Consider the following 15,900-nt stretch of genomic DNA (forward strand, 5'->3'; position numbering starts at 1 on the left):
GAGGGTTGATGAAAAATAATTTCGGTCCATAACGTACATAACCCAATTGAAAAAAGTCTTCTATTAATTATGCCAAGTTTTCCATATATTTTTTTCCAGAAGCAACGTACTAAGTACCACTACGACCACATCGTCCCATACAAAACATTTTTATATGATATGGTCTTTAGGGTAACACCGAAATGTAATGGATTTATTGTCATTCTTACAGTGGATTCAAATGTATTAAATACTTATGGTAGGCATAAATGTACCCACATACTTAGTCATCTAAAATTTTAATAGTAATTTTTCATAGCATTAATAATTGTGTAAAATGAAATAGGAGTGTAAAGGGCTTCTTAGTGTAAATCACTAACAAAACATAAATACATTTTAAGTAGGTAGGACCTAATGCTAGGGTTTCAAACCTTAAAATTTAATTATGATTGATATTTTGTAAATCCTACTCTACGATATTGATCCCTTCAGTTGTTGGTAGTCTCATAACACTGGACAGGCATTGCTTTAAACCAATGCATTAAATTATCACCCTCCTCATCGCACTACAATATTTGCGTTATTCCCATATGTAACCGCCAAGTTGTACCCACTGACAACAGCCAAGATTGTTACCTCAATACTTATCATACGAAAAAGATGGGACATTTAATTGCCAGTAACTCCCCCCTAAATAAATTTAACACGTTCACTGCCACTGCATACGCTAGGTGTGTTCATTGTGTATTGGAAATGGGGCGCTTGGCACTGAAAGTGTTAATGTACAAGTCTAATACTTAAATAATAACATAAAAAAACACTCCTTAATAAAGGTAATAACACTAATAACATAAAAATATATAATTATGTGATAATTACTGAGAATTATATTTCCTTGTACGGGATTATTTTGTCTCTGTTACTGCCGGTGGTAGAGAAAAAAAATCGAACTGTTACCGGTTTTAAGGAGTAACTTTGATGGCAACGGATGGGAATAACCCTAATATTTCCATCCTAATACAAATTCCAATAAATGTTATTTTATGATATAACATTATTAAATTCTAGAATAGGTTCTAATACAATTCATTAATTTCATCACAAAAATATAATTCATTAGATGCGCTCACACTTGCCTCCCGAAATGTACAACCTAGTAAACTGGAATTAGGCGTACTTAATTCAAAATAAAATGTACTTACCCACGTTATTTAACGTACCTACCCTATTCAATACTACTAGGTACATTGTTTGATGGGAATAATGCATTCATTTGATATCCTTGCAGTTTTTAAGACCTGAACATTGTACCTAACTAATTAAAAAAAATCAAGTCAATTAGATGTCATTCCACATTTTATAAGTATTCGACAATTGATTTATCCAATTTTGAGAATAAACAAAATTGTACATTAATTATTTCTTAACAAATAGACTGATACGTATATAAGTAATAGTATTAAAGTAGAGAAGGCAGTGTAATATTTTAGTGGGTGCTATTATTTTTGCCGCATTTCTGCTAACATTTTGCCATAGACAAGTAACATGTAATACAATACCTATCACAACAATTAGATTTATTAAATGTATAATATTACAACTACGATTGAAGGAAGCACATCAATAACATTTACTAAACACTAATTAAAGTCAAGAGACATTAGTGACATTACGAGAAACATGGATGTGTTGGTATTAGGATTTTACACAACTACAGTACAATTATTGAAACATTTTAGTGCTCTATCCTATTATTCATCACCATCAGCATTTGTCTAACATAATAGTCAGTTAAGTTCGTTTGTACGAGTATCTAAATGAGAACAGATATTTTTCGGGAAATAACAGGCAAAATATTGTTATATTTTTTTAGTGTCAGCGTACTGTCTGATTTTGACTGCCGGAACTAAAAGCAGTGCTACTTATTGATGAATTTAACAATAGTCTACTTGAATGTACTCTTGTTAGAAATAAACTTTCACCTACTTCCAGAATTTCCCGTAGACGAATTTGGCCGCATTGACCTTACCTAATTCTTATTCTAGCTAAATGGTTGTACATGCAATACATACGAGTATAATGTAATGATACTAATGAATAATGATGTAATGACAAATTTATAATTTCTTATCATATAAACTCGTAAGAACAAACAGTCATATAGGTAAAATTTATGAATTTTGGACTTAGTGCGGTGGACGTAGGACGGACGTACCTAAGAATATAATAAACATGAATGTTTGTAAGGGTAGCAATTTTAGACCTTTTTAATGAATAAATACTTAGGTACCCAATGATAAAATCCTCAAATATTATCAAGACCACGAAACAAACACTTAGATCTTAATATAAGTATTAGATTTATAAAACAACCTGTAAATATTAGCACATACGTAAGTTATTGTAAGGTTAATCTTAAACACTATTACAGATAAAGACTAGATTACTTACCCGCTAACATGGAAAGCAACTTAAGACACAGCGTATTGCAATTTTAAATACATAAAAATAAAACAAACTCCGTCTAGACTCCGACCACGCTATCCCGTATAGAAGCGTCGTATTTGATGTGCACTGGACAATGAAAACTTTCTGCAACTAATTAGCAGCGACAACGCGCTGACCATAATAAATATGACGTTCGAGGAGGCGCTGCCACAAGTCGCTGCCACATAGCTGCGACTTGACGTAGACGGAGTCTAGAATTAACAACTGTTACAACATAATGGTAAAATTATTAATTACAAAACCGTTAGGTATAATATTACTAGTAACAGGTAAATAAAATCGGTAATCAAAATCTATGTGAGTTGTATTAAAAGGCAAATTATATGACTGCAAAATAAATCTTATTCAAGTACCTCAGTATCAAAATCCTCGGCAAACGTAAGCCGTAGGATAGCATATTACCGCTGTTATAAAGCTTCAAGGTAAACCCATACTCCTAGGGTTGGTTTATTTATTTATTTTAGTAACTTCGAAGGATTTTTATTAACGTTTATCATTTTAAAATGTGGACTATGTAATGATTATTTTTTTTACAATGTTTACAAGTAGGTATGACAAGAACGTGACCGATAAAAGTAATTTGGCTAGAAAAGCTTTGTATGTAAGTAAGTACCTAACTAACATGATAGCAAAGGTCAAAAAACAGGCAATGTTAAAAGACTGCACTGTGTCAATCCTAGCCTTTGTTTGCTCTTGTGGCTCACCATAAACTTATAGGAGGTAATGACCAAAAATTTGCTTTTGGGCGTGTTTAATTTACTAGTTTTATCGGTCACGTTCGTTAACTTGATTTTTATTTTTCATATGTAGATAGATACATTTTAATTGTCTATGTTCTTTCGGCGAGCCTTATTAGGCATTAATTGTCACCGATTTTATTTTCCTGTACAATATCCTCGAGCTGTTCAATCCTGGTCAAAAGAGCGGCAACAGTTTCTTTTAAATCTTCATTTGCTTGTTCTAAATCAAATATACGCTCATCGTGGAATGTCTCGTTCACCGTAGCCCTACGTGAGCGCGACAAGGTATTACTTTCTCTGTAATCTCCACACGATTCGCAATCCGCCCAAAATCGAATATCTATTGAAGGCAGGTCATCGCAGGATACCATTCCATCTTGTACTTCAGGAATCAAAAATACGTTTTCACCAATCGTATCAATATTGTCACCATTATCGCACAACACTCGAGCTAGACTTGTTTTTTTTATCTGATCTAATTGTTCAGGTTTAAATACATTTGAATTCTCATACCATAATCGATCTCCGTCTCGCAAACGCCTAAATTGCTCCATTAGAAGGCAGCTAAATAGTGGGCCAACTTTACCTCCGTCCACCTGATCTTCTAAAATTCCTCCTACCCAGACATCGATGTTGTGAACAGATCCATAAAGTTCCTTAAGTTTGTCTCGTATATTTGGATCAGATATTTCATTGGACAAATCGTCAAAATCTTTTACTTCTGTCATGTCGCAAACTTGTCTCCATTTCGTGTACGGAGGAATAGCGTGATCGCGTCCTCTTTGAATATTAATAGCAGCAAGGTCTAGGGCAACTGCGTGGGCGGAATAAAAGAGCTTCTCTGTTAGTTCCGAATTCAGATTTTGAGTAGAAGTTTTCAATTTAGCCGGTGTTGTGAACATACCTCGGAGCAAGGGATCTACTCCGCCTTCGTCGACAAGTCTCCAGGGAGCAAAGAATGCATTTCTCAGCAGCAAATGTCCTTGAGGAATAGGCTCGAAGTCTTCATCGTAACGATGCAATATTGGATTAATCATGGAATGACCAAATCTTAGCGCCGCTGTAGCAAACACGTTTGATATTGAAGGGTTCAAGTTGCTATTATACCCTTTATAATCTCCTAACTTTTTGTAACCTTCCTTACCAAGAACTACCGGTAACCAGTGTGTGTAAGTTATCATTTGTATTTCGGCTCCAACTATTTTCCTTGCTTCCTGGTACACCTTGTCTCCGTCCCAAAATGAGTTCAAAGATTTCAACTGCAGGGCGAGACGATTGTGTTCCCGCATCCAGATAGTATGCATAGCCGCCAAACCAATTTGTTCATTGGCTCTGATGTCACCTGCAACGAAGCAAGCGCGGTCGCTTTCTGCAAGGTTCAGCCTGCAGTCCATGCCGTTTATGCCTGTGGTAGGCAATAGTGGCTTTCTTCCGGGGAATGTAACACCAACACGCAATAATCCATTCTCATTAGTCAAATCTCGTAGGTCAGTAGCAACAGCACTTTCGAACCCGTATACTTGTGAAGCATCGATAAATGAAGTAAGTTGATTAATTTGTTCTCTCGGCTGCAGGCTCCCAAATAAGACGGACGTCATTCCCGATCCACATACCGAACTAGTTCTAATAAAGTCAATGCACCGGCGATTAGTGATGCGTGGATCATTATTTGGAACATCAATAGGAAAACATGGAGCTGCATAGTCACATGTTTTTTTACAGTCTACACCGTCCCATGTTTGTGAACTTACAGATGGTAGCGCATGATCCAAGTCGTGGTCCAGCCACTGGCCCCATTGCATAGCCATATGCGAAATCTCGATGTCCTGAGATATCTCTGTTGTAGTTATGATAGAGGTAGATACAGACCGAGCACTTGGTAGTTCAAATCCGTTATATTTCACCCCTTTGTTCCAACCCACTGGCTGACTGAAACCATTCTCATATATAGGAAAAAGTATTCGCCGAAAACCTGTCAAAGATGAGCCCCACATAGGATGGGCAAAATTATTGCAACTGCCGTCGATACTGCGGTATTTGTTGTGATAGCACATATCAGAACAATCTTTACTTTCCCGGTGTGCCGTGCAGCCCGATAGCCGTGCAATTAAATCCAAATTTTGCTGACCAAGAACATCATTATAATTAAATGGTTGTACCGAAGTTACATTTAAGCCACCTTGAATAAAATCTCGTACTTTGTCTAAGGTACGTTCATAAATTTCAGCTGCACGAGCTAGTTCTCGTGCCGGTGCGTTTGGGAAGTGAGCTATCCTAAAAAGTTCGTGGACATCTTTTTTTGTTGAGGTGTTTTGAAATATTTCTTTAACTGTTCTAGCGATAGCCTGATCTATGTCTCTTGTCGCTTCAGTCAATGCTATGTTTACATATTGCTCTCCTGGAAGTGTGTGATCTTTCACGGATAGAAACAGAGATGCTGTATCCTTACCGTTTTCATTAAATGCCAAGCATTCATACCGGCCGGTGTCGATTAGGGTTAAATTATTTATAATTAAACTGCCGATCAAAGTTATCAAAATTCTGTCCTCTAACAATATTGAGGTCCCGTCTTTAGTCCATTCCACGGAGGCAGGAGGGTCACTTTCAACTTCGCACGGTAACTGAACTGATGTTCCTTTGTAAGCATCGGTGTCAACCGGTTTAAGAACTATGCGAGGCGGTATTACTTTAAATTCTTCTACATTCAGTACTGCGGAAATTTCTGTAATGCCCTCGGAATTTTCCGCTCTGCAATGATAAATCCCGGCGTCATCTTTTGTCACTTCCAGAATGGTAAACTTTTCATTTTCATTCGTAAAGACATAGTTATCGCTTGTTGGTAGAGCCATGGTGTTCATAAACCAGCTTATGACAGGTTTTGGAGATCCTCGAGCCGAACAAGTGAATTCAACCTTATCACCTTCGGAAGCTGTTATGTCTTTTGGCACATCTCTAAATGAAGGGGGAACTGCAACAAAAATAAATTTTAGTTAAACAGACGTCAAATTTAAACTACAGATTTATAAGAAGACGTCAAAAGCAACAGAGAAATTACCTAATACTTTAAGTTCAGCTGATGCATTAACTTTGCCAAGTATATTTTCCGCTACACATGTATATTCCCCGGCGTCGACGTACTGCACGTCATCGATGAAAATCGAGCCGTTCAGCTTTAAATCCGTTCGAGGGTCAAGTAGAAGCCTAGTGCCTTTGAAGTACCAGGCGATATGAGGCGGTGGATTTCCTTTAGCTACGCAATCGAACCTAACTCGAATGTTTCTTTTTTTGACCACTTGACTTTTAGGCCTGATCTTGAAAACGGGAATCTCTGAAAAAACATATACTGTATTAGAATCTATAGCTACAACTTGAATCGTTTTATTTTCTCTCTTTAATGTCTTGGCTACGAAACTCCGAGACGAGTGTGCGCGCCTGACGCTGATGCCGACCGCCATACAGTGATTAAAAGAAATGGTACGAGTACAAAGGTGCACTCTCGGAGCGTGCGTTCTGTTGCGCTTCCGTAAAAGTTTATATTTATGGTTTGATTACAATTGGAAATATTTTCAATGATAAATTCGTTACGCTGCCTTTCTGCCAGAAACGAAGAATCGCATTAAATCTTATAAAAACAGTGAGCTCAGAGCAGATAACAACATCGAATATTTACAATACAATTACACGAAATTCTTCGATATTACCATTTTCTCTAGGCTCGTCGTGTATCATCATCATCATCCTCGCGGGTCTTGAACGCGCTTCTCCAGAGGGATTTTTAGCCATGCACTCGAAGACTCCGACGTCCGTCTCATCCACGTTGTGTATCATAAGGCTGCCGTTGGACTGTACTTCGTATCGGGTCGCGTCTAGAGGGAGGGCCACGGAGTCGCGAAACCAAACTATTTCGGGCCTTGGGTCCCCAGCGGCGGTACAACTAAATATAGCATCCTTGCCAAATTCCACTACTACGTCTTCGGGCCCTTCGTGTATTTCGGGTTGCTCTAAAAAAAGAAACGGGTGTTCAGTTTAGGTGAACTATCATGTCACACATGCATTTTGTATATGTTTATATGCATTTTGTATATGGTTGCGCATATATTAAATATATCACAATAGATCTCCTTCTTACACATAAGTTTAGTATCTGTTGCCATAAATCAAAACCAATGATGCCTACAATTTTATAAAAAAAAGGACAGTTATTATATTTTAAATCTCAAAGGGTACCTATCATCTCCGTATAATTTATAACCTGAAAACGCCAAATCTCGCAAAATTCTATTGAAATGACAGGTGTCATCCTACCCTTTGAGTTTGAAAAATAATCTAGTTAGTTTAAAATCTTGCAGGTTTTCGTAAATGACTCACTGCAATGCATGTCATATTCCCTGAGGCTCGCGAGCGAGGTGCCGAGCCGGTGGGGCGGGCCGTAGCAGGTGGCAGCCACGTTCATGCCGGCGTGCACGCGCATCATGCGCACCAGCCACAGCACGCTGCAGTCGCACACCAGCGCGTTGCTGTCCAATCGCAGTTTGCGCAGCTTCGGCATGCCAGTGAACGACCCGAAGGGAACGTGCGCCAGCCGGTTGTTGTGCATATATCTAAAAGTAGCCAGGCATTTAGTGACCCAGGTTGTCGGTCTCTGCTTATCTGTGCATTACTTGCCCTCGTAATTAGTCACGAAGGAGGCCTCAAAAGCACAGAGTTGCATTTTTACTACATGTTTGGCCACCTACTGTATTACCTATAGTATTTTTTACATAGCTTGGGTATGGGGACACCTGTAATTTCAATACATATTTTGCGTTTAGGTCTTAAATTGTATGGAGATGACATCTGTCACCCTATTACCCCATAGCTTATTGCTATGTGAAAAATACTATAATGTACCTTCAATAAGTAGGTAAAAGTTGTTTTCTCGACTATGAGACTGCTATTATAATTTGACACCTATATTTTTCTTTATTATATCTAGGTATACGAGTAGCTAGATCAATTAGTCATACTTTAAGCAGTTTGATTTAAAGTTTGACATCATGATAAGCGAGTTCTGCAGTGAAAACTTGATTAATTTCAATTTTTTTGTGAGACCTAATGAAAAAAATGTTTTTGTTTAACCCTTTTTTCATAACTTTTGTCTGTTGATTCAGGTGCCAGGTCATTTTGGTACTCGTAGAGTCTCTGCGGAAAGAGAAGATTCGGAGAATGTATTGGATCCCATACATTTCACGACCCTTTCTTTCCGCACAGACTATAGTGCCTTAGTATTCTATGATGATAATACTTTAGCTGCATGCATTTTCCTTTATTGTATTAATTTACAGGTATTTATGGATTTTTGTGTGGTTTCTGAACCACGGAAAATTCAGAAAATTCGCGTTCGTACGGGACAAACGGTAGACTATTTCATGGAATGCTCCTTAAAGAGGTTGTGAGATGAGTGTTCAAACATAAAAAATGTTGGACAAATTACCCAGTTGTGAGTAAAGTAGGCACATTTTATGGTACCTATGCCTAAGTATATATAAAGATTAGATGCAAATACTTTATTGTGCCATATAGTTACCGGGAACGATTGAAAAGTTCCTGTTACTTATCAGCCAACGACTGCATAAGTTTAATAAACACGCGCAACTTCCTCGAGAGTCGAGACTGAACCCTGTCATCGCCCGTTTCTCCACACGTAAACATAACGACGTCTGGAGCTCAATTCCTATCACGTCCCGAGTGCTCGCCTCAAACGAACTATTAGAAAGTGATCTCTAAAACGAATTCAAACTCGAATTACCTACTTGTAGGTAAAGAGAAGTCCGGGAGACGAAGCAAAATTCTACTGAGTGACAATGTATTATAATGGTCATACTGAACAAGGTTTCCCATGGGACAACATCAAATTTGAGTAGGTAGCTCTCGCATGGCGTCCCTAGGCCAGTCTCCCGGGGTTCGCCTAATCGAAGATCATATCACACTCCTAAGTTAGTGTGAAGTGATTTCCCTGTAAGCTACATGAATGACAACTGTGGATAAGCAAATAAACTTAACGCTCACTCATGCAATTGTAATAAACTAATCAGTATGAATTGAGTCATGGTTCTTTGTAAATAAATAATCATTTTTATAATAGGGAAAACATGTTAATGAAATAAATAAAAATCTTTTTGATCGTGCTGTGTAAGCTGTGTTGTAGGTCTTATTGTTTACCTCTTGTTCCAGAGTCTCTCGTAATATACGTTTTAGATAGGATTTACCCTTACCTATTTAAGTTCAAAACTTCCATTAAGTCATATCATTACATAAGTATTAAAAACAATACACTGCTTTTTTGGGCAGTCGTGTAAAAAGACAAAAAAAGGATAATGCCAAAGTGAGGTAGATTTGAATAATACCAAGCATCTACCTATTCTAAATTTGGTTAATAATTTAGTTAAAGAAACCTTGAGAGCCATATGCCACCTACTCGGAGTCATCGGCACCTGCTAATTGCTATTTTACCTACAACAGCACGCGTATATAACAGAATTTTACTAAATCTTGAGCCATGGGTAATAGAGGATGCGCTATCAGGATCGTTTTGGTTTCATGGTGCGCCTTAGTGTCACGGTTATACACCGTGTTTTTTTATTTCGGTTAATTTCAAGGGTGCATTCCTGAGCTTAAACCAAGTAACCTTCTCAAAGAGACCGCTAATCTAATTAACTGCATTTCGGAGAGAATCAATAATTTATTTTTTTCCTATAAGGCCTCTACAAGGGTGTACACTTGCCTTAGGGCCGGTATATTATGGAATATATAACATAATATATATTTATGTTAAACAAGACACATTTAACTAACTAACTAATACGGCTCAGCTACCCAAAGAGGGTCTTGGCCTTATACAGTTAATATAATCTAGGTATTTGAATTGTATAATACCAGTTATCTTTATTTATGCTGACCGCTGGGCGGGGCTTATGCTATCCTAGATAAATAGCAATACAGGTCCAAGTAAAGGAACTCACAGATATATAAATTTATTAAGAATTACATAGGTATATGTACCTAACGTACCTAAATAGAGTTGTCAATAGGTATACTTAGTACGGTGTACTTACAAGCGTTCCAGCCGGGGCATGTTTGAAAACGTATCTGCTTGTATCTCGTGGATTTCGTTCACGTGCAAGTAGCTGAAATCACAAACAAGAAGAAAAACAAAGTGAAAAAACTAGACACTGAATTATTTAATAACTTTAAAAAAAAAGTAATGACCACCAAAAAATACTTTGGTACCCTAAATAAAAAAATCGTGCTTACCAAAAAAACTTACTGAACACCAAAAAAATAAGACCTAAAATTACAAAAGTACCACCGTTTTAATTACGACTGCACTTCAAATTGTATTCAAATACCAAATATATTGAATGATCACCAAAAATCATTAATGATCACCAAATGTTGAAGACCAAATTAATGCGATATTTTCACCTAAATAAACCACTATGATTACCAAAAAATGTATACATATTACCAAATAAAGTAAAATGATGCCAAAATTACTAGCCCCTCCCGCTCAACCCCCCGTACCCCGCACCGCATACCTACCTACCTAACCTAACCTACTTTTCTAATAGCATACTGAAATGCTACTAGAAAAGTACGTTAGGTTAGGTTTGAACTGCGACCTTTACAGAAACGAAATGCTTCTATAAAAGTGGGTTAGGTTAGGTAAGAACTGCGATCCTCACAAAACCGAACTGCTATCAGATAAGTGGGTTAGGTTAGCTTAGAACTGCGACCCTTACAGAAAGGAAATGCTACTAAAAGTGGGTTAGGTTAGGTTTGAACTGCGACCCTTACAGAAACGAAATGCTACTAGAAAAGTGGGTTAGGTTAGGTGTGAACTGCGACCCTTACAGAAAATAAATGCTACTAGAAAAGGGGGTTAGGTTAGGTTAGAACTGCGATCCGTACCGAAAAGAAATGCTACTAGAAAAGTGGGTTAGGTTAGGTTTCAACTGCGACCCTTACAGAAAAGAAATGCTACTAGAATAGTGGGTTAGGTTAGGTTTGAACTGCGACCCTCACAGAAAAGAAATGCTACTAGAAAAGTGGGTTAGGTTAGGTTTGAACTGCGACCCATACAGAAACGAAATGCTACTAGAAAAGTGGGTTAGGTTAGGTTTGAACTGCGACCCTTGCAGAAAAGAAATGCTACTAGAAAAGTGGGTTAGGTTAGGTTTGAACTGCGACCATTACAGAAACGAAATGCTACTCGAAAAGTGGGTAAGGTTAGGTTAGAACTGCGACTGTTACATAAATAAAATGCTACTAGAAAAAGGTGACGAAGTGGATTAATTAATTTAATAGGATAACGATATATGAAATATTTGCACATTTTTAATTAAAATGTGGTTACAATTTTGGTGGTCATTTACTATTTTTGGGTTTACAATGATTATTTTGGAGTCATTTGCTTTAATAGGATAGCAAAATTTAAAATTTTGCTTATAATTTTACATTAAAATGGAGTTCTAATTTTGGTGATCATTTACTATTTTTGGGTTTACAATGATTGTTTTGGTGTCATTTTCTTTAATAGGATAGCAAGATGTAAAATTTGGTTATCATTTCACATTAAAATGGGGTTTGAAATTTGGTAATCATTTACTATTTTTAGGTTAATAATGATTGGTGTCATTTCCTTTAATAGGATAGTAAAATGTAATAAAATTAGTAATCATTTCACATTAAAATGGTGTTATAATGTTGGTGATCATTTATTATTTTAGGGTGGTAAAATATATTTTTTTGGTATTAAATTTTACTAAATCTGGTGATCAGTTAAATAGCAGCCAAAAAAAATCCCATCTAAGTAATGAAGAACTGAGAAAAAGAAACGTGTAAGTACGCACATAAAAATACCCATCATAGGTAAGTAAAACTGGAACGGTCACGATATAAATTTCTGGTCTAATATCCATTTCACATGAAATTACCTAATAATAGCATTAAAAACAGTGACATATGTAAGTACGACATAAGTACGTAAGAGAATTTAGACTAGAGGAATATTGTCAAAGTAAATTATGTAGTCAGTACATTTACACTCAATTTACAGCCATCATTCGACACAAATGATTAACAATTTTAGAACGTCACTTGACTTTGATCCTTATTTTTTCACTGATATGTCTTAAATGTTAAATGTCTAAAAGTATCGCCATGTACTCGACGATATGCCAAAGATATGGTGTCATCTTTTCGAGCGATGGCGCCATACCTTTGGCCTACTCTCGAGTAGATGGCGGTACTTTTTGACATTTAACAAATTTAACACATATCAGTGAAAAAATAAGGCTCAAAGTCAAATGGCGTTCTAAAAGTGTTAATCATTTGTGTCGAAAGATGGCAGTAAATGTGCTCTTTACATAATTATTATTATTTACTTTGACAATATTCCTCTATTTCAATTGCTCTTTGATAATATTAAGCTACAAGCTAATTATATCTGTAATTGACTTGAAACACAATTAGGATGTGCAATGTACTTGTAATCCTCGCCAGACATTCGTTATAGATTCCTATTCGGATTATACGTATCTGAGTGCACACGCTTGTGTGATTATCCTTTGAGCTCCAATGACGCGGTTGATTAAACTACGAATCCCTATGTGGTATTAAGCGCCTACTTGAAATGATTCGCGGTAGTAACTTGAGCATGACAATGGCAGTTTCTGTATCAGTCTATCGGCGGGGCCATCGACTGGCTCCTTTTACAGAGACGTTTCTTATCTCATCACGGCGCCTATCGAGGTTACCATGCCGGCTCTGAGGTAATATTTGCCATGTTACGAAGCGCATTTCATTTTGCAGGCACCCTTTGATAAAAAACAACATGTAACCTACTTAATACATTTAAAAAAAATTAACAGTAATAAGTACTGGAAAATTTTAAGCTTAACAAAACATATAGGTAACGACATTTGTTTAACAGACGTGCCGTTGGACAAAAGCTTACAGCCCGCCTGTTGGTAAGCAGTTAGGCCTATGGACGCTTGCATTTCCATGCTCATGCCGGATTCCGGATCTTTTAAAAACATGAATGTTATTTTTTGTTGAACCCCGGTTTGTAGTCCCACAAGAAACCTAGAATATTTTTTACATAGGGGGGAAATTCCTCTGAAACCGCTTAGTACACCACACTTTAGGTTGCAGAATTTGAATTAAAATAGTTATTTGTACAACAAGAGATCAAAGTTTGATATTTCTTCGAGTGCTTATTTTGAGTCCCGTGCAAGCGAAAGATTCTATAATTTAGAATCTTGAGCGTAGTAAGGGATTCAAAAGCGCACGAGATGTAAATAACTTTGATCTCGTGTAGTACACAAAATTTTTCACCCTAAGCAGTGAGAACATACCTAGAGGGACAGAGATAATAGAACCCAAGTACTTATATCGAACTTGTATTAGACCCCGCATATGTTGAAATGACATTTGACTATAAAGGTCACTTGAATGTCATTTTGTCTCACTCAGTGAGCAAAATCGCATTTTGCTCACTGTTTTTAAGAAGCAAAGTACCCTTGTTCGAGCTGCTGAGGTGAAAAAACATTTTATTTTACTCCTTACTTTCGCTGTCGTTACTATTTTGCTTAAAATTCAGTTTAATAGCGAATTCACGCTATATTGTTATTGACCAATTTGACCATATAAAATTGTTGATATTAGTTTATGATATAATAATTACGATTCGCCATTAGGGAACAAGTAAACAAATCGAGACTAACTGCAGTTTTAATGTAAACAACCACATTTATTTAGTTATCAGTTAGTGCACTACATCGATCAGAAATAGCAAGCTGTAGCTACATCTATATTATATGTGTGTAGTCTACTAAACGTTCTTATTTAGTTTGTTAAAGTCAATCTTCATTCAAAGTACCTAAGAATTGCCAGAAATAGAGGACATACATAATTTCCTCTTTGTACCTTTAATTAGAGTTAAGTGTTAACTTACAGTTGTTCCAAATGCGGCAAGCCCTTAAAGACATCAGGGTCGATATTCTTTATGCGGTTCCTGTAGAGATAGAGGTACTTGAGGCGCCGCAGGCCGTGGAAGGCGCCGGAGCGCAGCGCGCGCAGCTGGTTGTCGTTGAGGAGCAGCGAGCGCAGGTGGTGCATGTGCGAGAACACGCCTCCGCCGACGTCGTAGATCTTGTTGAAACGGAGATCTCTGCAACATTAACATCAACTTAGGGTCGGTCCTTCGAACTTGGTGTTTATATCGCGGCACCATCATGATGGTTGTTCGTTGAAGCCCCTGGGAATACAGCTTGGTAGGACGTGTACGGTCAGTGACGTTTAGGGAGTTACGTACAAGTAGGGCTTCCAAATACCTACTTTTCAGAATACCGGTATTAATATCGACTTTTTCTTCATAATTATAACATTCATTTCGGCTTATAATTTATATAGTAGTGTTTCTACTTGAAATAATAAAAATAACAATATTTCCAAAAAAAAATTGTTCTAATAGTGTTTGCCTATTACTATTATACTCTAAGATATAGATATAGAGATACTCTAAGATCGTGCATCTTTTACTGGGGTCACGTTAAGCTGGTTTGTATCCCCTTAGGATGTCCTCCCATCAGTGTCAGTTTGATTTGGTATCTTTGGGACACCCTGATGTATACAGTTCATCTAAGCTAACTCTGCACCGATTTTGACAAAACAATGTGTGGAAAATTTGAAACTTATCATGACATTCGATGTCATGTGTCTATTTCACTGAAAATGCCATGCGGAGTTTGCTTGATTCGATATCTATACTATACCCGTTTCTCTTCATATTAGAATTATTCTAACCTTCAAAGTAGTGGTAATTAACTTTTTCTTCCGAAATGTTAGGGTTCCTATGGTATCTTATAAGATACCATAGGAACCCTTACATTTCGATATATCGCGCCACAATAATATGTAAACGAGACTATAATTCAGTGCATAATTAATCAGATTTAAGTTTATAAAATGTCTAATCTGAAAAAAAACGGAGTACAGTTGTAGTATTGTAGGTACTTATAGGTATGTATTTAACTAGCTCAGCTAGTCATAAAAGTTCTCCTATTACTCAATAGCGAATAACGAACAAAGCCGTAGTGTCGTCTTGATGTGAAGATATATATGGTACAATAAGTTTGTATTTGGTACTTAAGTTGGCGTGTTTTATTAGTTTTCTCAGAAACAATAAATCGTGGGATACGAATTTCCGGGTTACGGTTACTACTTACTAGGTACGTAGATGCGTTACGTAATATTACTTGGATCAGCTTTCTGAATCTTATAGACGATGGTTTGTTTGAGGTTTAATGTGGGCGTACTGTGTTCTATAGGAATATACATAAATAATTTATATTTCTATAGTATGTGGGCTTAAAGCTACATTATATGAGTACGTGGGCTTAAAGTTCCATTCCATAAAATAGTAAATGATTTAGATAGTCTTTTACCAAATTAAAAGTTCGGAATTGTGTAACATTTTGAAGTCATGGTATTATTCTCCTTTGTATTAGCATATCCGGCTACCGTCGAACTAGCCAACTTTTCCTCCAGGGTATCATTGCCCAAAATCTCATTTTTTAAACAAATTAGTTCATGTAGATAAATGTGTAACAGTTATAGTAACACAAAGTAC

General features: G+C 36.8%; 1 protein-coding gene across 1 annotated transcript in view; it reads right to left on the reverse strand.

Annotated features, from left to right (window-relative positions):
- Positions 1-78: 78 nt before the first annotated feature.
- LOC134803923 (peroxidasin) overlaps positions 79-15,900 on the reverse strand; it is a 33,956-nt gene continuing 18,134 nt past the window's right edge. The window contains exons 2-7 of the mRNA XM_063776740.1: positions 14,224-14,439; positions 10,322-10,393; positions 7,596-7,828; positions 6,929-7,228; positions 6,283-6,555; positions 79-6,195 (exon numbers count right to left, since the gene is read on the reverse strand). Of these exons, the coding sequence (XP_063632810.1) occupies positions 3,347-6,195; positions 6,283-6,555; positions 6,929-7,228; positions 7,596-7,828; positions 10,322-10,393; positions 14,224-14,439 (3,943 nt within the window). The 3' untranslated portion in view covers positions 79-3,346. The remainder of the gene's footprint in view (positions 6,196-6,282; positions 6,556-6,928; positions 7,229-7,595; positions 7,829-10,321; positions 10,394-14,223; positions 14,440-15,900) is intronic.

Source organism: Cydia splendana, chromosome Z, assembly GCF_910591565.1.
Source record: "Cydia splendana chromosome Z, ilCydSple1.2, whole genome shotgun sequence".
Lineage (NCBI taxonomy): Eukaryota > Metazoa > Arthropoda > Insecta > Lepidoptera > Tortricidae > Cydia > Cydia splendana.